Raw genomic sequence first — 24,140 nt, 5'->3', positions numbered from 1 at the left:
ACCACTGGGCCATGGTTCAAGTTTCATGGGCCACGGCTCATACAGCATTTTACTGAGACCACCGAAAGATAGATCTATTTTTGGTGACCTTGATTATATGCTGTAGTGGCCGTACAGAAAACTCGATTGCGCCGAAGAAACTTTGACACATTTTTTACTTGTTAATATTTTTTGCTGATCAGTATAAAGTTGCATAAATGGACATTAGTTGAATTTTATTCCTTATTCTATTATCATAAACTGCTGCAAAGTTGCAAATAAGTTGAAAACACATATGTGGAATTGTAACTGTAATTCATCCAATTTATTTTCTGGATTTCTTTATCTTACTGTTCAACTACTCCAACTCCCTGTTGTGAGTTTCTGAATGACTGAAAGTTCTGGGTCTGGCCAGTTCTTGAAACACTGACCTCTGTTGAACTCCATTGGCAAGTGGAATGATTTTTCCAGGCCTTGTTTTCTTGTACCAACATTCAAAGGGTATGAGAGACAGATAACAAGGATTGTAATCTCAGGGATTACACTTTCCCGTATTCCAGTGGCTTTAGGGAAATGTATTGGGTGCTCCAAGAAAAGAGGTCTGTAAATCCTAGGAATTTTAAGACCTCTGGTCTGTTAGTCCCTCTGTGGAAGGTCCTACTCTCTGTATGCAAGCCACATTGTAACCGACTCTTCCCCTACATTGTGGAGAGGCATCATTATGTCAGCTTATGGAATTGGCTATCTTGTTGGAGGGAAGAACCTATGAATGAGCTTCTAGGCCACACCAGCTTTAGATTTTTGGGTTGTACAAGCCTCAGATAGATGGAGGCTAGTCTTAACCTAAGCTTGCTTTTAACTGATTTGTCTTCTAGCCATTTTTCAGGGTAGAATTGTTACTCTAAGTGCTCCAGCCCATTTGCTTCATCCTCTTACACTACAGTATTTGAAATAACCTAGACATTCTATAAATGCATCACTCTTAGTCACTTAACCTCATTGGGTATGACAAGGGATGTTTCCTCCTAACTGGGGAATTTTCCACAAGGTCAGCTTAAGTTGAAGGTTTGTTTTTCATGAAATTAGAAATTTGTTCATGTTTTTATTTATTAAGGTTAGAATGTCAAATCTTTTGCATGATGAATATATAGAATGAAGTTATGGAAAATCATATACAAATGTATGGATATTTGTAAATTTTTATTTATATTGTATTATATTTTTCTGTTTTTACCTGTATAATATAAAAACTTTAGTTTGAAGATGTGAGGTGACATCAGTGCACAAAGCTTATGATTTTCATTGAGAACTTGTTAATAATTTAGTGAAATGACCACCCTGGTAATCTTGTAGTTATTCTCTTTGTTGCACCTCGTAGAAAGGATTTTTTAATTCAAATTTTTCCTTATCCCCACAGCACGATCTATGGGACCAGTTCGATGGTGTACTATATCGCCACCAGAGCAGGAGAAATGTAATGCCTTGGCAAAGGCAATTGAAGGAGATGCGCTCTTTTTCGATAAAACATATACTGAGCTCAAATGTATACAGGTAATAAACTTTATTTTTACAAAGGTTTATTAAAAGTGTGGTTGGTTTGATGTTTTTCAATTTGTTTCACACAGACCCATTACTTAACACTAGCCTAATCTGCAGTACCTCTCTGAGTATACTTCTGGGTCCTTGAGCACACCAGTTGTCTGACCTCATGTTTTTGAATCACACCTACAGTCTTGGATCCTCAAAATTTTACTGTAGTTTTCATCATAATTTTGAATAATTTATTTCTTTTGAGCATCTTTCTCTCTTGCTGTTCATTTGGTGATTATAGTTCACCCCTTGCCAAGGTTGTAAGTGCCTTCCTGTTGGCACACCTGTAAGTACAGTTTATTGGGACAGCTGGCTGGCCTCCTGTTTTGACAGTTAGGAAGTGTTCTTGCAGTTATTTTGGTCTTATGAATATATCTCTATATTTTTCCTGCTTTTCGCAATGGTTTATGCTTCCTTGTCTTTTGTTACTTCTTATGAATACCTTGCCCATGCTTATTTGTTCCTCCAGGCATACAAACCATTACCTTCTATGTATTCATCAGTGTCAGCTGGAATCAGTCATTGAAACTTGGTAACATGGTGGTTAACTGGTAGTTAATGGGGAGGTGAATGGGGGAACACCCCTCTTTCACCTGCTGCCACCATGCATGTTTTCTTCTGTTGTCATTGGGTGAGGAGGTCTGGCTGTGCTCCTACTGACTGCTGAGTTTGAACTTGTGTTTTTATATAAGTGACTTCCCAAGTAATGACTTCCCAAGTAATTACATAGCTACTAGCTTTCTACATGGCAGTCTAAGAATTCAAATTTCGCGGTGGCGCTACTATCGTTCATGTAGGTGACAAGGTCCCTCCCACTTTCGGGACTGATAGGAAAACTCAGCAAAGACCTTCAACTCATGTTCTGCTGGCTCCCAACGAACATCGGTGTGGTTTTTTTGCAGTCATTGTCATCATTTTTTGGGATATTAGTCCAGTATTTTGGTGAAGTATTCGAATTTTGCTTTTTCGATGTGTGCTGAAAATTTTTGCTGCTATTCAGTCATTTGTTAGCTTTGTTAACTTTATTCTAAGTAATAAGGATGTCTGACTCTAGTTCTTCTAGTGTTTGGTACTGTTCTGAAGGTTGCAGGACTAGATTAGTTAAGATCTCTTTTGATTCTCATACTAAATGTGTGAAATGTAGGGGGCAGGACTGTAATATAGATTTGACTTGTTCTGAATGTCAGGATTGGGATGAGATAAAGTGGAAGGCTTTGAAATTGCACTTAGCGAAATTAGATAGCGATAGAAAGAGGAAGGCACCCATAGAGCCGAGAATAAGGCTAGTTTAGCTCCTGTTCCTTCTCCTCCTGTGATAGAAGACAGTGCTGTTTCTTCTCCTCAGATCCCTGCTTTGTCTCCAATCTTTAGCCCTCCTACTTCTTTGTCTTATACTCCTTTACCAGGTTCCCATGCTTTCAATCTTGACACCATTGCCAGCCTCGAATCTAGATTTGACAAGAAATTTGAATTTTTAGCCAACACGGTTATGGAGTTGGGTGTATCATTTAAAGCCTTTGTGGAAAGGTCTTCTAGTGTACCCAGTGTTAGTAGTGCAGTGCAAAGTGACAGTGTTGTGTGTGTTGAGGAGGTGGCTTCGTGTCCCACCAGTGCTTCTAGACGAAGATCCCTGTCCCGCTCCCCCGCACCAGGGAGAAGACATACTGGAGGTCCAAGGGAGGCTGGTGGGGTTTGCTCACAGGTTGTCGCCCCTTCTGCTGAGCCTGTTGTCTGTTCCCAGGCTTTGGCAGAGTGCCACTGGAGAGGCGTCTCAGTTAGTGCTGATTATCTGTTTTCGGACTTGGGTGACTCTTTGTCCAACAGGAAGCACCAATGGCGCCGAGTTGTTGCCTTTCGACCTTTGAAGAGACATTCTGCTGTTGCGGACAGTTCTCCTCCTCCTGTTAAGAGGTATAAGGAGACAGGTGCTAGTCCACAACCTTTGTGCAGCTTCTCCGTTCCGCCTCTGGACAGCCCGAAGTCTCCCGAGGTCTTCGAGTGCCGAGTGCTTGTGCCGAGGCACTCTGATGTTCCTAGGAAGAGCTCATCGCCCACTTCTCTTTGGCCTCACACTCATGAGCACCAGTCTCCTGCCAGGCGCGTGTTGCTCATTTCAGCACCTCTCTCTGCTTCTTCAACCCGCGCTGCACCAACTTCTGTCCACTTGGCGCCAGCTACGGCAAGCTTGGCGCCAACCTCACCTCTTCCATGCTCGTCTGCTCAGGAGGACTCTTCCTTGGCCCCACTTCATCGTCAACTTGAGGATCATAAAATATGGGTTTTTTGAAGAAGTAGTCTTTGTCTTCCAAGGGCCCAATGGCAAGGACCCTTCTTTGTGTCCGATTTTGTCAGATGAGGAAGAAGCTGAGCATGACTCTACTCCTGTGTCGGCTTACTCATGTTTGCTGAAGTTCTTCGAGGCTGCCTCTCCATCTTCGCCTGTGTCTACCTTCCTCATGGAGAAGCGCTCTATGGTTTCTGCTTGTCTCCCCAAGATAGTTCTTTCTTCCTCTTTGAAGAAAGTCCTTTGAGAGGTGGATGATTGGTTAGCCTCCAAGAGGGAGCAAGGTAAAGTTACCGTTGCCTTCCCTCCTTTTAAGCTCCTGAAGAAGAAGTACCGTTTCTGTGCCACCGGGAGGCTCCCTCTTTGGGAGTTTCTGCCTCCTCCCAAGGGGACTTCTCCAGTTTGGTTGGTGCTACGCGTCGAGCTGCGTTCTCCTCGGCCAAGATTATGTTTTCTTTGCTCGATCTCAACCATCTCGTGAAGAACCTTTTTAAAGTTTTAGAGATTTTCAGTTTTTTGGATTGGACTGTGGGTGCTTTGGCGAGAAAAATTGAAGACTCTCCAGACCTTGCCAAAGATTTCACTTCTGACTGGCTTGGTGTCTCGTCATGCTCCATCAAAGCAGTCAAGGATGGTTCTGCCGAACTCATTTCCCTTTTCTTGATGGGCATCCTTAAAAAACTGGAGTTGTGGTGTTCCTTTGCCACTAAGGGAGTAACGTCTATGCAGAAGTCAGCGCTTTTGTTTTCTCCTTTGGACAAGACTCATCTCTTCCCTCAAGATACAGTTAGAGAAGTGTTGTCGGCCCTTCAGTAGAAGTCTACTACGGACCTGTTCGCTCAATCCACCAAGCACCCTAAGGAAACTTCCTCCATTTCCAAGTCTTTCTCGCCCTTGCAACCTCAGCCCTTTCGTGGAGCACAATCGAGACCTCAACCCAGACCTCTAGCTAACCTGTGTCCTCCCTCTACAATCATGGGATACAGGTCAATGCTTAGGTCAGTTTTTAAGCATAGAGGCTTGGACCTGCCCTCTAATCAGGACCTTAGCGACCTCATTAGATCTTTGAAACCTGTAAGCAAGAGAAGTCTGGTGCAGTGTCTTGGAATTCAGACATGGTTTTGAAGTGGCTTAGTGGTTCCACCTTCAAACCACTTTGCTCGGTTTCGCTTAAGAATCTCACAAAAAAGACTTTTTCTTGTGGCATTGGTTACTACCAAATGCATTAGCGAACTGCGTGCTTTTGACAGAAGAGTTGGGTTTTCTCAAGGGGGCACTATCTGCTCTCTTTCTCTCGGTATCCTCACCAAGAACGAGAATGTCTCCAATCCCTGGCCTTGCTTGTTTGCAATTAAGAATTTAATGGACATTCTTGGACCAGAGGAGGAGGAGAGATTGTTTGCCCTGTGAGATCATTGAGGTACTACCTCCATAGGACAGAGAAAATGAGAGGGCCCTCGATAATATCAGGTCTTCTGTGAGAAACCCATCTCAGCCCCTGTCGAAGAATGCCCTTTCGTTCTTCTTGAGGAGCCTTATTTTGGAAGCTCATTTTCAGATACAGGATGATGTCTTTCCTTCCCTTAGAGTAAAGGCTCATGAGGTTTGACCTCTCACCCCTCTCCATAATATGTCTTTATTGTCTATCCTGCAATCAACTTTTTGGAGGTCCAGGTCTAATTTTCACGTCGCATTATCTCAAGGATGTCGAAACCGTGTTAGAAAACTGCAGCACGTTAGGACCCTTACCCGTGGCTGGCATGGTGTTGGGAGAGGAAGCTTAGGGGGCTCTCTGTCCCTCTACTATCCTCTCGCCTTGTTGTAAGGTGTTGAGTTCAAGGGAAGTCTGGGGGTACATTGTACCTGGAGTACCCACTAGTTTTTAGTGGCCGGGTTGGAGGTTTTTTATTCTAGTGTAGGTGATTGCGATGTTTTTTTAAACTGGTCTCCGCCCAGGGCAAAGGCACCCTTTTTTAATTTTTGTCAACCATCGGTGAACTTCCATGCCTGCAAAGTACCCACTGAAGTGGAGGCAATCCTTGGCCATACTGCCATGTCCTCCACAGGCTAAGATGAGCACCTCCCAGAGGCAGTACCAGTCTGCAGGAGCTCTCTTACCAGGTAAGGAGCAACAAGCATTATTCTAATGCTGGCAACCTTTTGTATTTCATAGTCAGTGCTTTCTTAATGCCTTGGAGTAGAATATGTCCATGTTCCCTCCTCCATTCAATATGGTAAGTCACTTATATAAAAATGACATTTTTATGATGAAATAAAGTTGTATATATACTTCCCAAGTAATTACGTAATCGGAGCCCTCCTGCCTCACCTCATATGGACATCAGGGCTAAAACGAAATGAAGCTTTTTGCTGAGTTGTTCCTGTCAGTCCTGAAAGTGGGCAGGACCATGTCACCTATACGAACGATAGTAGTGCCACCACTAGGTTTGAATTCTTAGACTGCTGTGTAGAAAGCTAATAGCTATGTAATTACTTGGTAAGTATATATAAAACTATTTTATCATAAAAATGTCATTTTTATTTTGGGTGTCTCGTTTACACACAAAGTAATGTCATTAACAGAGGCGTGAGGGGGTTAGCACTTAAAGTGAACCTTCAGGCCCTCCATTGAGAATTTACTCTTCCATTGTTGGGTAAATTTTTCCTAGTTTAGTGTTGATACAAACATACATTTCTGGAAGGTGACTAATTTGACATGTAGTATTTGCTTTCTCATGCAGACTGCTTCTGCAGCTACTACATGACATTAAGACAGTGTTTCCTACTACTGTGCTGTAACTAGTGAGTCTCTTGTTATGAGACAAAGGTTGGTAGACTTCACAGGAACAAACCGAATTTTTTCTTTTTAAGTTAATTGCATTTTCTGTGGATATACAAACTTTAGTCTTCTGTTGATTGTCCCACCTCTAATTGTCCCAGCATTTGTGCCTGTAATGGAATGGAAAAGTGGACATTCAGTTAACACACACCCATAGTTACCTTGTTTAATAAGCTTCAGTAACTGCTGCACCAGTTGATGCTGAGAGGAAATTCATGTTATCAAGATGGAGGTTTGTAGATCTATGAAGTACTACACTACAATTAACTTACAAGAAAAAGTAGTTTTCCAATATTTGATTTGGTGGACAGAGGATCCCTGGTGATGAAATGGTAGGTAATTTACTACATGTTAATGCCTACTGTACCTAGGTTACTTCAGTGCAGGTTTGTGACTCTCTCAGATGTATGTGCTCTTTTTTTTATTTATTTATATTTTAAACCACATACAAACTGCATTTTCACTTGATATGAGAATAGTTGATTATGTTACTACAGTATGCATTCTAGCAGCTTTTAAAGTTGAGAAGTTATGAGATTTAACCAGAGACCCAAAGACTGATAATGAAGTAGTTTGTACTTTTCAAAGTTGAACTATATAGTAAGACATAAATACTGTATGAGTCATCATTCATCTAGGCTAAATGCTGCATTCCTTACCACTGGTTTCATTTGTGTAAAAACAGTGAAGTGAGATCATGTAAACGGTTCTGATAGGATTGTGGCTTTAATTACTGGTTAAAGAATGACTTGAACAGAATTGTTGGGTGTGCAGGGGCAAGGTTTTGTACACTGTTATTACATTTTTTGCTATACATACTTTACCCCAGAGTGCTGAAACTTTAATGCTTCCATTTTTCCTTTGTAGAAGATGAAACCAGGGATGTATGTATGGATCATGTAGGGTTTTTGTTCAAATTAGTTTTTTTACTTTCTAACTATTAAAGTTTTTTGTGCCTAAGTATTTTATTCGTGAATTTAAAGAAAATTAGATTTCTTCATTCAAAGTGTGCTTAAAGCTAGAATTGTATAGACTCTGATTTTAATATATTTTATTAATATATAAAGATCTAGAGACCAAATCCCCTGTTGGTTCTTAATCACATATTGTAAGCAGAAATTTGAGTATTTGTATTACATTCGTATTATCATTGACAACTTCATCAAGTATTGTGTAATTCCAGCGGAGTAATCATGATGAGTGCATGGTCATGCTCTACCAAGATGATGCTGATCTAGTGTCCTTGGACCCAAATGAAATCTTCATCGCCGGGCGATATCACTCTTTAGTTCCTATCACGAAAGAGGTTTATGAGAGTAAGTACTTTGAGTACAGTAATTATGTGATGGTTATACAGCTAAAGTGCTACTTTCTTTTTATTTATTGAATTCAGCTATTTAATTAATGTTATTGTGATATGGTGCCTATTTCCCATGGTCAGATTAATTTATATACTATGAATTAGAATGTAATTTATGCATCCAACTACAAGTTAATGCACATCAGTTCATATGAAGTACAAACCATTGCTCTGCATTGGTAGTTTGTGCTGATTGTAACATGTTTTCCTTGTAGCTCAGAAGAGAGCCACTTGTGTTGTTTTATGGTAAAGAACTTAAGAGTTCTCATAACCATGAATGGTCTTGAGGAATTCAACCCATCAAGCTTTGGTGCAAAGCCCTCAAATCATTTTCAGATAAGATGTCTCGAAAGACTTGGGGATATCGCCATTCAGATGGAAAAAAATTCATGAAGTTGATTATGCCACCATTCCTTCATGTTTGACCACTGGAGTATATTGCTACACTAATTTGTTATTAAGACAAACCATTCATAAAGTGAAATGAAAGCTAAATTCTTATGATGCAGTCAAAGTACGCTCACTAAGTACATGATGAAGTAAACAAACCTTTGTCTCATACAGAGTATTTTTTCAGCAAAAGCTGGTTTGATTTGTTTACTTTAGTATGTTCCACATTTTGTTTTATGTTAATTGTTGTTCCGTGTATTATAGATATGAGACCAACAGCATGAATGTCTTAGTCTGCATGTGTTAGTATTGCATAAGAAGTTTCTCACAGATAATTTTGCAGGGGTGATGAGTGTTTTGGGGACTTCTGGAGGATGATGCCAGTGATTGTCTTCATCACTGATGTTATGTGGTGGTAAATCTAGTGAATCTCTTCGTCAGTTCTGGTGGAATCCTGCTGGTGATAGAAATTCATTTCTCGTTATAATATGGTTCGGATTCCACAATAAGCTGTAGGTCCCGTTGCTAAGTAACCAATTGGTTCTTAGCCACGTAAAATAAGTCTAATCCTTCGGGCCAGCCCTAGGAGAGCTGTTAATCAGCTCAGTGGTCTGGTAAAACTAAGTTATACTTAACTTTTCTTCATCAGTTCTGGTGGAATCCTGACAGCTGTTGATCCTTCACACCATTCACCCCTTGTATTGGATGATCCACTGGGTAAATGGGTGAGTGGAGCTGTTGATCATGTCTCTACTCTCCTCAATTGATGGCTAGACTGGGTTTTGTTAACAAATATCCATCAAGAGCCACCAGACCCCAGCCTGTTATGTCCTACAATACCCTTTAGAACTGAATGGATTTCAACTACACACATGTTCCTCTACGCCCAGTGGAAATATCACCTTAATGCTGCCCACCAGCAGAAATATATACTGTACAGCAAAATTGAAAAAGAAAACTGCACTAGAAAGTGTAATGAAATGTTATTTTTAGAACAGCAAATGACACACAAACCATTTTGTCGTTTAAACAGAAGGATCAATCTCTGATGATGGTTTAAGACTTTCCATAGTAGTAGGAAAAGTCATAATGAAGAGTGAGCTACATAATCACTGCTCCAGATTCACAGCTGAATGTATTATATTGTTTCTAACAGTGAAACACATTTGTAACTCTGGAAAAAGCGGAGAACATTTTGTATATGGGTTCTAATAGATACTGTACTCGCATCTCGCAAAAGTTGACACCTACTTGCCCCATAGTGCAATTGATGCAGGAATGGTTGATTCTCCTGCGTGCAGGAAAATATAAAAAGATGAACTTTTGTTAGGTAATGGCCTATGTAGGTATTGAAGGTAATGAAAAGATAGACAGAGCAGCCAGAGGCTATATCCACCATGACCGTAATCAAAATATGTATCTGCATAGCAACTTGAAGGAACCCATCTGTAAATACAGTATAAATCACTGGAGGGAAAGATAGACAAACCAAGCAACTTTAATAAATGAATTACAAGGCAAAGTAAGTCCTATGAAAAGAGTACTGTAATGTCATTAAAGGAAAGAGGATGTTAGCACTTGTTTTCATCAAATAAGAAATGATTTTAGGGAAATTTTTAGGGTGGAGATTTTGACAACTTTTAGTTGGATCGCACACTATGGTTTTGTCGCTCAGGTAAATAGAATAAAGCAATTTTTGAAAGAAATATTATTAACCACAAGGTTTGATCAAACTGATAAATTATTTTAGAAAAATTTATGACAAGAACATGTTGAAAAGTGCTGAATGGCCTGGTTGCTCCAGTGCTTGGCTCTTAAGAGTAAATTCAGTAAAGCAGTCTTATCTTTGATATACTTAATAAGTTCCATAATTTTTTATGTACATTTATTAAGCTTCAGGAAATAGATTTTACACAATACATACAGATACATTTCAGAGCGAGCTAATAATACATTGGCATTGCTTCACTCTTTTCATGTTGGAAAACTTCCTTGACCCTGGATATTTGCATTCATGTACAATATTAAGACTCTCAAGAGTTCAAGGGTTTGTATTTCTTTAGAGTTAAAGTTTTGCAGGATGGTACGAGGCCTCCATAGTTTTTAAAATAGATAGCGTACAGATGAATGTGAAACCACACTCACACATTGATCCAATATACATATTAGGTCATTTCTGCAAACTTGAACATTTTAAATAACTTTTGGTGTCTTCATATTGTGGTAGTATTTATGAATTCTGCTTTAGACTTGGATACCAAAAAAGACATTCTTCATTCTAGGGGGAAGACAGCTATATTACGCTGTAGCTGTCATACATAAAGGCAGCCTTCCTGAAGTATCTTCAATGGCAGACTTGGCTGGCACTGTGGCATGTTTCCCTTCAGTGGCATCTATGGGAGGCTGGGTTTTACCCATAGCTAAGGTGAGTAGTTTGTCATGTTTACATTGTGGCTGAGGTTGAAGTGGTTAAGGAGAATTTTGAGGTAAAATTGACTTTTTTTTTTTATTTGCATATTGTGTAAAGCAAAGTGGATCTTTCATAGTTCATGCAGCTCACTGTTTTTCACCATAACTTTTAAATGGTTTTGTCGTTTTGTAAAGAAATGTATTGTCATTAATTTGAAACCGTTGAATTAGTTTTGATAGCATAGAATTGCATATTTTGTTTATTTTTTGTTCTTTCATCACTTTAGTAAGTATGTTAAAGAATGTATTTATATTCCAAGTCAAATTACAAGTGATAACTAGATTTAACCCAGAGGTTCATTAGTGGACAGGGGGAGCAAAAGAAGCCACTATAAATAATGAAAATTTTTTTAAAGTGTGTCCCCCATTCTGATGTGAAAAGACCCAGTATAGTCGACCCCCGGTATTCACAGGGGATACGTACCGCTACCCCTCCGCGAATAGCTCAGATCTGTGAATACTTAAAACCCCTTTAAAATTGCTAATAACTGCCTATTTCAATTGTTCAAAACACCAAACAACCCTCTAAAAATGCTTATACCTGAATATTTTAATAGTTTTATCACAAAAAATGCATTTAGTCATGAAAATATGAATATACAATAATTTGTGAATATTTCTCTATGAAAAATACTGTGAACTGGCAAATTTTCCATGAATAATGTGTATATACAGTATGTTTCACAGAGAAGTCCACGAATGGGTGAAGCCGCAAATCCGAAACCGCGAATAGGCGAGGGTCCACTGTAGATCATACATTTGAATAGTGTCATGAAGGTGGCTGTCCAACCTCCTTGGCAAAGATAAAAATACAAAACCATGAGCATGATGATGTCAGGCCATGGCCTACAAGTTTTAATGGCGACAAGATGGCTCAAGTTTTTTTAATCTTGGGTGAGGATCAATCATGCTAGCCCCTCTGAATTTCAGTTGAGCACATTTTGATGCATTGTGAGACAAAATATGGCACTTGCCTGAAATTTTTTAAATTTTGCTTGGACTTCCAATTCCAAATTATCAAGCTTTGTTTCCTCATTCCATACTCTGCATCTGCAAAATAGTCTAGTTGGTATGTGAAATGTCATTTCACTTTCAAATAAAATCGTCTTGGCAGTGATTCCATGATAGTTATGCTTTTCGTCATCTAAATTTTGTTAATGTTAATTCTATTTTAAAACCCGTAAATCCATTCACTAACAAGAAAGATTAAACATTTTTAAAGCCTCAGATGGCATTCTTAAGACATAACATACACATACATTGAGTTATGTGGAAGGGTAAAATGTAATTGGTTTGATATTTGGGCACAGTGTTTCGAATTATTTAACATTCTTTTTTGTACAGAGGACAAGGATGTAACTCTACCTTGCAGTGGACACTTTTCCAAGCTTCTAAACATTAATTTTTTTTCAGTTGATCAAGTCAGGGGCTATGAAAATTGTTGACTGCAACAACTACATCAAATCTGCATCAGCATTTTTCAGTGGTGGCTGTGCAGTAAATATATTGTCTGATAAATACAACCCACTGGGTAAGTATTTGTCATTTTGGATATTTTGCCTTATACAATCCATTCTCCTAATAGGCAAGTTTGGTTGTAGTATGTTTTATTTGTAAAATGTTCAAAAATGAGGTGAACGATAAGAAGTCAAAGTAATTGGGCCTCCTTCAAAAATCACAACCCAGTGGCTGCACAGTATCACCTCTAGTTGGCAGCCCAATAACCCAAATTGCATTAAGACTGAGAAACTTCATTGAATGAAGGTTTGTTTATTTATAACAAAATTACTGTATTTATAATTGAAATATTTGAATATCATTGCCTATTATAATAATAACAGAACTGTAGTAATAACCTAATCCATAAGAAGAGCAAGCAAATCAAATTCATATCATCAAATCAGAGCAATGATTTTATGAATTGGAGTAAGAGGGATGTTTTAAGCCAAATATTTTGATTGAAAACATGTTTTGTAATCTACTATCAGCAGTTAAAATGTATTGTGCTGTATAAAGATATTAAGAATAGAAGCCTGCCACATTTCTGTTTAAATCTTACAGAACAGTAATATGTTACGGTATTCCTCTTCTGTACTATGTGAAAAGAAGCATGTGAATAATTGAACAGGTGATAAAAGCTGGTTCATTCTAATAACATGTTTGGAAGAAATATGATTAAATCTAGTTTTACAAAAGAAAGCTTTTGTAAGAGTATGAATATCAGCGTAGGATGTGTAAAACTTGATCCATTTATTTCAAAAGAAATATGTAAAATATATAGATTTTAAGGAAAGCAGTTCATCAGGTGTTATATGAAGGTGCAGTCTTACCTGTGTGGAAAAAACAAAGCAGAATGAAATACTGACCTGTTCTAAGTGTTTATGGCTCATCCCTTTTTCTTGCCAGGTATGAGTGTTTTTCCTGTCTGTATGTTTGTACTGTTCCGGTAGGGTATTTAATGTAAAATTTCTGCTAGTGTATATCAGTCCTATTGAAGATCTCTTACAAAACTCAAGCTAAAACCTCTCAGGCTTTGGTGTGCATTACCTATATATATGTAAGATACTTTGTCAATAATTCTCTTTTTTGTAGGTGACAACAGTCAAGAATTGTGTAGTGCCTGTGGAAGCGACCTTCCTGGACAGCACTGTACTAGTCAAGATATTTATGCGGGGTATGAGGGAGCCTTCAAGTGCTTACTCGACAAGGGTCAGATAGCCTTTATGAAACACAGCACCATAACTCTGGCTTTGGGTAATGGTACAGAAGGAAGCAAACATGGCTATGATGTAGTGTAAGTTGATTCAGAACTCATGAAGTTTAGAAAGTAGTACTCTGTTATTTCACCTAATTGGACAGTTATGGTGGATACGTGGAATTTTGTTGAAAAGTTGCTAATTTATTGTTTCATTCTTCTTAAAGTTAAATCTTTTCCTTCTTTGCAAATTACTAGAATTTTAGCCAGTGTTTATTCATAGATCTAATGGGGCACATCTTGTTATTCTTATAAATATGGAAAGTACTGCAACTTTCCAATCATAGCCATTGGTGCAGTTTCCATGCACTGTTGCAGTGATGAAAAGAGTGAGCGGTTACAGTAGAAATTTTTTGTTCTCTTTTTGCAGTGCTGATGATTTTGAACTCCTGTGTGAGGATGGCACCAGACGTCCTGTAACTGAATACGAATTCTGTAACTGGGGGACTGTTCCTTCCAATGCCGTTGTTACCACTTCAGCAAAGAGTTTAGAACAGCGCCGCTTGTTGCAAGATTTTGTGAAGGCAACTATTTTTTGACATTTACTTATTTAGATAAGCGTTTGTGTTTTTACCTTAGTCTTTAATTGACAATTTTTTCATATATAGTGTGAGAATTCACATGAATGTTGTTTATTTTGGGAACTTGCTAAAAACTTTCAGCACAGATTTCTCTTATGGCTTTTGTGTCAGTTTTTTGTGCCTTTTTCGTTGTCTTAGTAATGTTACTGATTCATTTTGCAGAAAGTGGTGTCTATGTATGGAAAGAAGTCTGCTGAAAACCCAGAAACCCCAGATAAATTCAAGCTTTTTGAGTCATCTCCCAAGTATGGCTCTGCTCATGATCTTCTGTTGTCGGTAAGATGTACAATTAGATTATGGCTAATTTTTCATAGAACTGTAGGAAACTTTAGCCCAAAACTTTTTGGTCTGTTTAGAATTGTATTATTATAGATGTAGGGTTGGCTTTTTGGTTATTTTGTATTTGCATGATACAGAAATGTTTGATGACCTGTAGAAAATAAAGTTTGAAAGTTTTCCAGACGAATATTGACTTTTGAAATTTTATGTTGTATTTGTTAGCAAGCAATTTTTCAGTGAAAAGTGTATTTAGAATAAATATGTAAGTAACTTACCCAGTAATTAGCTAAGAGTTTCACTTGAACGGCAGTTAGAATTTCTGAATTCGCGTAATTCATTCTCTTTTGTTTTGTGTGTAGGTAATCATGTCTCATTTCAGTTTCGGGTGCACGAAAGAGGAACACACGCTAACATGACAATTTGTTTCTGTCACAGTGTCAACACCTGGTGTTGTTACAGCAGTTTAGAGTTTTGGATTCGTAATTTTCTTCCTTGGTGAAGTATTTTTGTAGCCTTTTTGGCATTTTTTCACATACAGTAGTGACTTTTGGATTTGACTTTTGACGATTTTGACTTTTCAACTAATTAGGATATGTCTGACGCTAGTAGTTCTAGTTTCCGGTATTGCAGTAAAGGCTGCAATACCCGGATGACAAAATTAACTTACGATGCTCACACCTTGTGTTCCAGTTGTAGAGGACAAGTTTGCGGTATCAATTTGGCGTGTGATGAGTACAAGGATTGGGGAGAACAGAAATGAAAAACTTTAAATTCTCATTTAGCTAAGTTAGAAAGAGATAGGAAGAGGAGAGCAGCTGCTAAAGCCAGCGGGAAATTAGCTAGTCAGGCTTTGACTCCTAGATCGGATGAGGCTGACGTGTCTGTTAATTCTCCAACTGTTAACCCTTCCCCACCTGCATCAATTAATTCTCCTAAACCACCTACTCCTTCTCCTGGCTCCATCATTTCCGAACCCGATCGCTTTGCCAGCCTTAAGAATAAGTTTGAGCAACGTTTAAATATGGTAGTGAGTAAAGTGGCCTAGTTAGGGGCATCAGTGCGTGTCATGATGGACAAGTTTGAAAACAGTGCTAAAGGTGAAGTGTCAGTGGAGGAGGTGGCTGCTCGTCCCGCTGATTCTCCTAGGCATCAGTCCTGCCATACTCCCTGCTACCTGGGAGGAGGCATGGTAGCCCAAGAGAGGTCAGTGGGGTCTGCCCATGGGCACTCGTCCCCTCAGTCAAGCCTGTTGCATCCCAGGTTGCGACTAGAGACAGCCACTGGAAAGGCGTCTCGGAAATACATTGGTTTTCGTCAAGTTCTGAGGAGTCCTCACCTCGTAAGAGCCGTCTTTGTCGCTTCCCTGATAAATCTTACCCGCTTAAGAGATGTTTCTTGCGTAAAGATCAGTTCCTGCATCTCCCTTACAAGAGAATGAGGAAGCCTTCCTTCAGTCCTCAACCTTCGTGTAGCAAGTGGGACAGTCCAGAGCGTTTCTCCTCCCCTTAGTGCCAGGAGCGAGGTTCTGTAATCTATTGCACCGACATCACAAACAGGTTGATTAGGAAGGTAATGACTATTGGTTGTTCTGACCTGGTGCTTCACTTTTATCCAGTAACAGTATTGGACAAAGGTTCATTCTCCACTTTACTGTTGACTGTGTTTTTACCCTCTGTCTGTGATAGGTAAAAATAATCTCTTTGCTGTGTGTTTATGATGCTTTTCTGTAGTAGGTGACAGCACAGTAAGTGCACATGCAGAGATCTTCAAGGTCTCTTAGCAGTCTTAGTTTGAAGAGGATGATGTGAAGCGAAGTGCAGACACATTATGGTTATTATAACATGACATTTCATTTTGAGTCAAAATGGCTGAATTCTTTTAATATGTAAAGGAGTAAACAAATTTTCGAACTCCTAGTTCGAAAAATTTGCATGTAATTTATCCAGAAATCTTAGTATTTCAGAGAGCGTGCTTGCACAATGAACCACAGAAGCAAGGTGCAATCATTAAAAAAAAAAATGGAATAAAATTCACTTTAAGAACTGTTTTTGTACACTTGATTAATAGTGATTTCCTTTTCTGTAATACGCAGACAAGTTCAATTGCACTCCTCTTAACCACAGATCTTAGAATTTCAGAGAACATGGTCACATGCTGAAACATTTACTTGCAAATGCAAAAAAACAAAAGTACAAACATTATTGCTATTTTAACTGGACTTGGATGCATCTGATAGTTAACAAAATCTGATAAATCAAGGTCTGTTGAGTTGGGGTGCCACTGTATTGCTAGTGTGAAAGAATAAAAAGTATATATGTATTTTGGTTGTGCAGATTTATGTTTTTGTTTATAATGTACAGTATATACAGGCAGTCCCCGGGGTTACAACGGGTCCGGCTTACGACTTTCTGAGGTTACAATGCTTTTCAGATATATTTATCAGAAATTATTTCCCAGTTTACGATGCATGTTTTGGGGTTACGATGCTTACGACGCCGATCTAACGGAAGAAATATTGCTACAAAACAGCAGAATAATCAAAATTTGAAGGGTTTTTGATGAAAAACTCAATAAAAATGCAGTTTACATTGTTTTCAATACACCCAGCATTAAAGTAAGGTCTTTCTGTGGGATTTTGAAGTTTTTCGATGTTTTTTGTTACAATGATTTTCGGCACGCAGGGAATGGAATCCCTGGCCAGAAACTGGGACTGCCTGTGCTGTATATTTTAAAGGCATGTCTCTTTGGCCCCTATAGCTGCAACCCCTTTCATTCCTTTTGCTAAAATTCTCTGTTTGTAGTTCTTTCTGTACTGTTACTTTCCCACCTCTCCTAACAATTGACTCAGAGCAACTGCAAGATTTTCTTCCTGTTACACCTTTCAAACCTTTTTATCTCAATTTCCCTTACAGTGCTGAATGACCTCGTAGGTCCCAGTGCTTGGCCGTTGGCCTAAATGCTATACAGTATTCTATTTTATGTTTCAAAGGTGATTTTGTTAAACTTTCATTTTTTTTTTCCAGGATGATGCTGAAATTTTGGTAGACTTAGCTGTGAGTCAACAGAATTTCCAGAGATATTTGGCAGGAAATATTATGAGTTATATCCAGACAATCAGATCTTGTCCAGTATCAAAGATGACATTGTGTGTCACATCTATTCCTGAGTACACCAAGTGTCTAAATTTAAGGGTTTGTAGATTATCTTTGTTCTGTACTAATTCTTGTTGGGATTTTTATTATTTGTATTTTTTTGCTTCTTGCTGCAATTTCAAATTCAAGTTACAGTGCATTTGTATACTTTTGTGTTGTGTTTTGTCTTAGGTTTTCAAGTTTGAAGTCATTATCCATGAATAACTTTTTGTAGTTTATATATCCTGGAATGTTTTAAGAAACTAATTTATAAAAAGTACTAAAGAACATTTTGCATGTAATTTGCTTACTCTTAGAAAAGCTGTTAGTTTGTAGACATTTGCTGTCATTTATAGAATTAAAAGATTAGTCAATATGTATGGTAATTAACCAAGTTCAAGTTATTTCCTATTTTTGTTTTTTGATTCCATGATGCAGTATGGCCTGTTAAGATTTTTATTAAGTACTTTAGCAGTGTATGTATAGCCAAGCAGATTGCAACTTAAATGGCCCTTTCCCCCTGTACTGTATGTTTTGTGATATGCTTGCATCCTTTTATTTGTATCTTGCCGGGCTGACTAATGTTCAGTTATACCTGCGCAGTTATGCCTGCACAGTTTTGCCCGCACAGGCCGACTGTGCAGGCATAACTGCGCAGGTATAACTGAACGTTAGTGGAGGCCTTTATACATGATATGATTCAGTGCATGGTTAAACTAAAAGCGATGAACTCTTGTTAACTCAATATTTTGCAGACTGCATTGAATGCACAATTGCTCAAACCTGAGATGGAGTGTCTCAAAGGAGATTCAAACTTCGATTGCATGAGAGCAATCAAGAACCGGTAAGATTTTCCAGACAATGTTGTAGCAGGTAATTCCCTGCAGAAAGAACTTGTGTAAATGATTTTCTCATCATATTTTCTCTGCATGCAATTTGTAACATTTGTAAGTGAATAAACCCTTTAATTTACATAAGTCGATATATGTAGTGCATGTGGAGGGTGTTGTATCCAAAAGAAAAGGTTGTGAAAATATTTTAAGTAACAGTTATGTGTTTATTCATATATACATTATAGTAATATATTTAGATTAAATAACCATTATAAGTTCTTTTTCACAAATTTAAAGGGTGTTATTATTTGCTTGGTGTGTAACCTTAAAAATAGGCACCATGACAGAATAGCAGATGGATAAATGCAATTAATATACCTATCAATGGTATTAAGATTCATCATTGTCCCTGCTTTGTACTTTTACTAATATTTTTGCAGTATCAGTACGGGGACGGGGGTGCCAAGCCGTATGCCACTGCCCATTTGGTATCTTATCACTCCTTGCAGATGGCAGTGATGCTGCTCTTTTCATTTCCTGGTATCTCACATGAGCAAAAAGTGTGATTGCTTAGAATAAGCTCATCTGGCATGTAGTAGCCTTTACTTCCACCAAGGGATAGTACATAACCCTTAACTTTAAACGCATCGATGTATCATATCACGACTAAAATTGTCTGTTGGGTGCCGCAGTGGACGCACTGCACGCCACTACAAAAATTTCAACCTTCAGTCAACTTTGACTGACCAAAATGGTCAAAAACGTAAATTGTAAGCTAAAATCCTTACATTCTAATAATATTCAATCATTTACTCATTTTGCAACAGATTGGAAGTCTCTGGTACAATATTTCGATTTATGGTGAATTTTTGAAAAACTTTTCCTTACGTCCGCTACTGGTAACTCGCCGAAAATTTCGCAAATTCTTTCATTATTTTGTCGTAATTTTTGCACTGTTGTATATTAGCTGTTACATGTTTTATATATGAAAATGTGTGTAATTTCATGTAAAATACAAATAAAAAACTCCATGGTTGTAGCTGCTATCGTTTGGAAATATTTTCATATAAATCACGATAATCGCTAAAATTTCAACTCGTCAAATTTGACTCGACCGAAATGGTAAAAACGCAATTGTAAGCTAAAATCCTTACATTCTAGTAATATTCATTCATTTACCTTCATTTTGCAAACAAACGTGGAAGTCTGAGTGCCATATTGATTTATGGTGAATTTTTTGAAAAACTTTTCCTTACATCCGCCTACAGAAATTCTTTCGTCACGTTGTCGTATTGTTTGCACCGTTTTATATTAGTTGTTGCATAAAGTTTTATGTATGGAAATGTGCGCAATTTCATTTAGAATACAACAGAAAATAACTCATGGTTGTAGCTTTTATCAGTTTTGAAATATTTTCACATAAATCACGAGCATCCGCTAAAAATTTCAACCTTCAGTCAACTTTAACTCGACCGAAATGGTTGAAAAATGCAATTATAAGCTAAAACTCTTACATTCTAGTGATATTCAATCATGTACCTTCATTTTGCAAGAAACTGGAAGTCTCTAGCACAATATTTCGATTTATGGTGAATTTCTGAAAAAAAACTTTTTCCCTTACGTTCCGCGCTACAGTAACTCGCTTAACATCTCAGAAATTCTTTCGTCACGCTGTCGTAATGTTTGCATCGTTTTAAATTAGTCGTTGATAAACTTTTATATATGAAATGTGCGCAATTTACGTAGAACAACAGAAAATAATTCATGGTTGTAGCTTTATCAGTTTTGAAATATTATATAAATCACTTATAAATAGAAAAATTCGACCTTCGGTCAACTTTAACTTGACCGAATGGTAAAAAACTGCAATTGTAAGCTAAAACACTTCAGTCTAGTAATATTCAATCAATTAGCCGTATTTTTCAACAAACGGGAAAGTCTCTAGTACAATATTTGATTTATGGTGAATTTTTAAAAACATTTTTACGCCCTACATGAATCTATGCATCATTTTAGATAATATTTTCTCTGTGTTGCTTTGACTGTTTTACAATTTGTTATATACCAAAATCATCGCAATTTAGTGTACAACATAAAGAAAAAATAACCCGTTAGGCTTTAACCGCTTTGCCTACAGCGCAATTTGTATACAATTATATATGAAAATTTTTTTCTCGTATGTCATATATTTATTATATATGAATTATATTTTTTTCATTTCTGATGGTTGCATACTAAACTTCAGGCAATGACAAGAAAAAGGAGCCAAAAATGAACTCTTAATCTTAAAAACTAAGCGTGCTGTGATTTTTGAAAAACTTTTTCTGGTTGGCGCTTAATTCCTAACGCGGCATACGAGATGTTTTTGTAAATAGAGGTCATGTTAGAGGGTTAATTAGGCAATGATCTGCCTTGAGGCAACATATATCTGTACCCTTTGAACCACTGCTACTACAAAGGGTGACAATGCCTTGCTTGTATTGTGTACTACCACTGCGGTAGTAGTCCTCAGTAAACAGTGACATAAGGAGTAGATGCAGTTGAGAGAGAGAGAGAGAGAGAGAGAGAGAGAGAGAGAGAGAGAGACTAGTTAGCCATTTTAGGTGCATTTCTTTACCTGATGGGTTCACAACCCTCCTCTAGGCACCTGTCTGGTTTGAGTTCAGTGCAAAAACTCAAAACCCATCAGTTCATGATGAGAGAATGAAGACTTAATCCTCTCCCCGTGAGACTTTGTAGGACTGGGACTATATGCTATTGGTCAGGTGAGAGTTTTGCAATGCTATCTCTACACAGGCCTTGACATCTTAGGTCCAAGTGTTAACAGCTGTTCATTAGTACTGGCAAGACAAGAAAGAAGCATCTAAGAAAACCACTCTCATTCTGGCAAAAGGAGATCATCAGTGGGGGATGACATCCCCATGTCCCAGGTGAGGACTAATAGTCAGATACATTTCTTGGTCCTTAGTGTTCTGGTGGAACTTCATCAGTAGATTAGGCTATCGATTGCCTGTGCCTGATACTGTCAGAATTCCTTTACCTCTTTTAATCTGAGTGACATGGGTGGTAGAGCATTATTATGTGGGAATTTTGCAATGATATTGCTACCTGAGCTGGTCTCCCCCTCTCACATGGAAAACCAGAGTTCTGTTTTTCCCAGAAGAAGGCTGAACACAAGCTAAACTCTGGCACAGGGCCCTTTTAGCTTTGGCTTTACATATACTGTACAGTATTAGTTGTATAGGTGGCTACTAAAGTCATCCCTCATCTGTTCATAGAAGTGACCAGGAAGCTGGTATTTCTTGGTGGGAAGAACGCTAGTCATGTTATTCAGACAAATGTATCATGTAAGGAATGCAGTCTCCATATAAAAGACAGAGGTTTTTATTCCTCTAGGAACAAATCATGATTTCAAGATAGTTTACACTTTACCTAGATAGACAAGATAGTTTACACATTACCTAGATAGACATACATGACATTGCCTTTCATAATTCCACATGTGTCCTTGTGCCAAATGAAAGAGTGACACTTATACTTTAATGAATGGGGTTTCCTCCATCCCCTCCCACATCTGGTGCTAGTTAATGACCTTGTTACCAAGCTTCAATGACCAGGCTAGATTTTGCTTAAGGTAATCCATGAAGACATTTGGTTTGTATGTCAAGGTAAAATGCAAAATTTATTGAGATTGCAGTTTTTTTATACTGCAAAGCCAATAATTACATACTACCTCCCACAAAGATATATTAAATAATATATGCATACAAACAGTGAGCTGGCAATACTTACATTGCTAGGAGACAAGTAGTTATTACAGATATCAGTTACAGTAAATAGCACACAATGTATTTGTTATAAGGAAAATAGGAGATATGATAGATAACTCAAATGATAACATTGATGAAAAAGGAAATTAATAAAAACACTTGAAATATTGAAGAAGGCAACATCAAATCTAAAGCTAGAACGCTTTACACAAAATAGATGTATTCCTATACCGTAGTCAGCGAATGAAAACTTATTAAGATATCAAAGTGAAATGAAGTTCATGAAGTGGAGCACAGAGTGAAGAAAGCTTAATTCAGTAGAGAGAAATCATAAGTCTTAATAGTTGTAGGGTATTGGGTAGCACAGCCTATCAGATAATGCTAATATTCACTCCCCTCTAAAGGAAAAATGAAAGAAAATAAATTACACGATAAATACATGAAATGAAATTGATTGAATTAGAAAAAGCATTATGGAATGCATATTTCTGAACTGCCAGAACAAAGCTGGGGAGAAACTCAGTGTTGTTTTTAGCCATAATAACACATGATGGAATAAGCTGGGAAGTTACTACCAACTGATGGTTTACAGATGAGCCTGCACAGTCACTCATAGTACTGTACTTCCTTTCTGTCACCAAGAATGGGTGTGGCTATGGTTATTGCAAAGTTAATTTGGCTTAATATGATCATTGGGTTTGCCATGAGCAGAGCAATTGTATTTTAGCATAAATTAAAAAATTTCTTTGTGGTACTCAGCATTCATTTTGCTTCAGTTAGAAAACTTGGTGCAAAATGGCAATTCAGAAATAGTGTGATTCATGATGGAATTTTTAATTCATTCAAGTTCATTTCCTTTGTTTATTTCTTGTTTGTTGCCTTTCCTTTTGGATTTTTATTTAATTGTAATTTTTTTAGCTCTTTCGTTGTTGATAACTGCAATTGTAAATTTATTTTTGGATTGTTTATTGTTTTATCTTTATACATATTTGTTACATAATTCTTTGCCTTAGGTGGCTCTCTTTTTCCATTTCATACGAGATATGATAAGCAATTTGTCCATTGTGGCAAGAATTACTTTTATAAAATGTTCATTGGCATCAAAATTTATTTCAGTGAGGCTGACATTGCAGTTTTTGAAGCTGGTGATATCTACAGTGCTGGTTTGAATTATGACCTTGTTCCTATCATGGCTGAACAGTATAACCTGGAGACACTTGAATACTATGTTGTTGCTGTTACGAAGGAGGATGATGCTAACACAGATGTCCTTTATCTAAAAGGTGGGTTTTGATCTTATGAGGAATCATAGGATATAAAGATTTTTAGCAAAGTTTATCAGGTATGTTATGTTCTTTTTCAGGACATTAAAATTTACCAATTGATTGTACAGTACTGTATATGCTCTCAGGAATAAGAGTAAAAGTGTATACTTCAGTGGTTTTCTGTAGGAAATATTCTTTCATGGTAATCTCAGTACAGTAGTTATAATGTAGGTTGAAGACGGCCACTGACTCACATTTTGAGTGGCGAGCTGAAAGTTTATCAGTTTGTGGGTAACATTTTCTTTGTATATAGTACAGCACTTTTTTAACCCTTTAACGCCAACTGGATATATTTTACGTCGCATAAAAGTTGTCTGTTGCCAAGTGGACGTGAAAATACGTCGATTACAAAAAGCTTTTTATATTCATGAAAATACTTATAGGCCTCTTGTGAAAAATTTCCAATCGCACTTGAGGGATGCTGGGAGTTCACGGATCATGCTGTTGTTTTGTTTACAAGCACGACCCAGCTGCGCATGCATGAATTTCTTTCTTATCCCAAAAGAAAGCATCAGCTAACTGCTGAAAATCTCAGAAATTCTTTAGTCACTTGGT

The 24,140-nt window shown here is 37.7% G+C and overlaps 1 protein-coding gene across 1 annotated transcript in view; it reads left to right on the top strand.

Moving 5' to 3' along the window:
- The window catches only part of Tsf2 (transferrin 2), a 41,434-nt gene that overhangs the window by 3,284 nt on the left and 14,010 nt on the right, over positions 1-24,140 (top strand). The window contains exons 2-11 of the mRNA XM_067128713.1: positions 1,397-1,530; positions 7,876-8,008; positions 10,725-10,867; positions 12,325-12,442; positions 13,504-13,705; positions 14,037-14,190; positions 14,410-14,523; positions 17,550-17,717; positions 18,413-18,501; positions 23,377-23,543. Of these exons, the coding sequence (XP_066984814.1) occupies positions 1,397-1,530; positions 7,876-8,008; positions 10,725-10,867; positions 12,325-12,442; positions 13,504-13,705; positions 14,037-14,190; positions 14,410-14,523; positions 17,550-17,717; positions 18,413-18,501; positions 23,377-23,543 (1,422 nt within the window). The remainder of the gene's footprint in view (positions 1-1,396; positions 1,531-7,875; positions 8,009-10,724; positions 10,868-12,324; positions 12,443-13,503; positions 13,706-14,036; positions 14,191-14,409; positions 14,524-17,549; positions 17,718-18,412; positions 18,502-23,376; positions 23,544-24,140) is intronic.

Source organism: Macrobrachium rosenbergii, chromosome 27, assembly GCF_040412425.1.
Source record: "Macrobrachium rosenbergii isolate ZJJX-2024 chromosome 27, ASM4041242v1, whole genome shotgun sequence".
Lineage (NCBI taxonomy): Eukaryota > Metazoa > Arthropoda > Malacostraca > Decapoda > Palaemonidae > Macrobrachium > Macrobrachium rosenbergii.
This window is presented reverse-complemented; position numbering and strand designations above follow the sequence as displayed.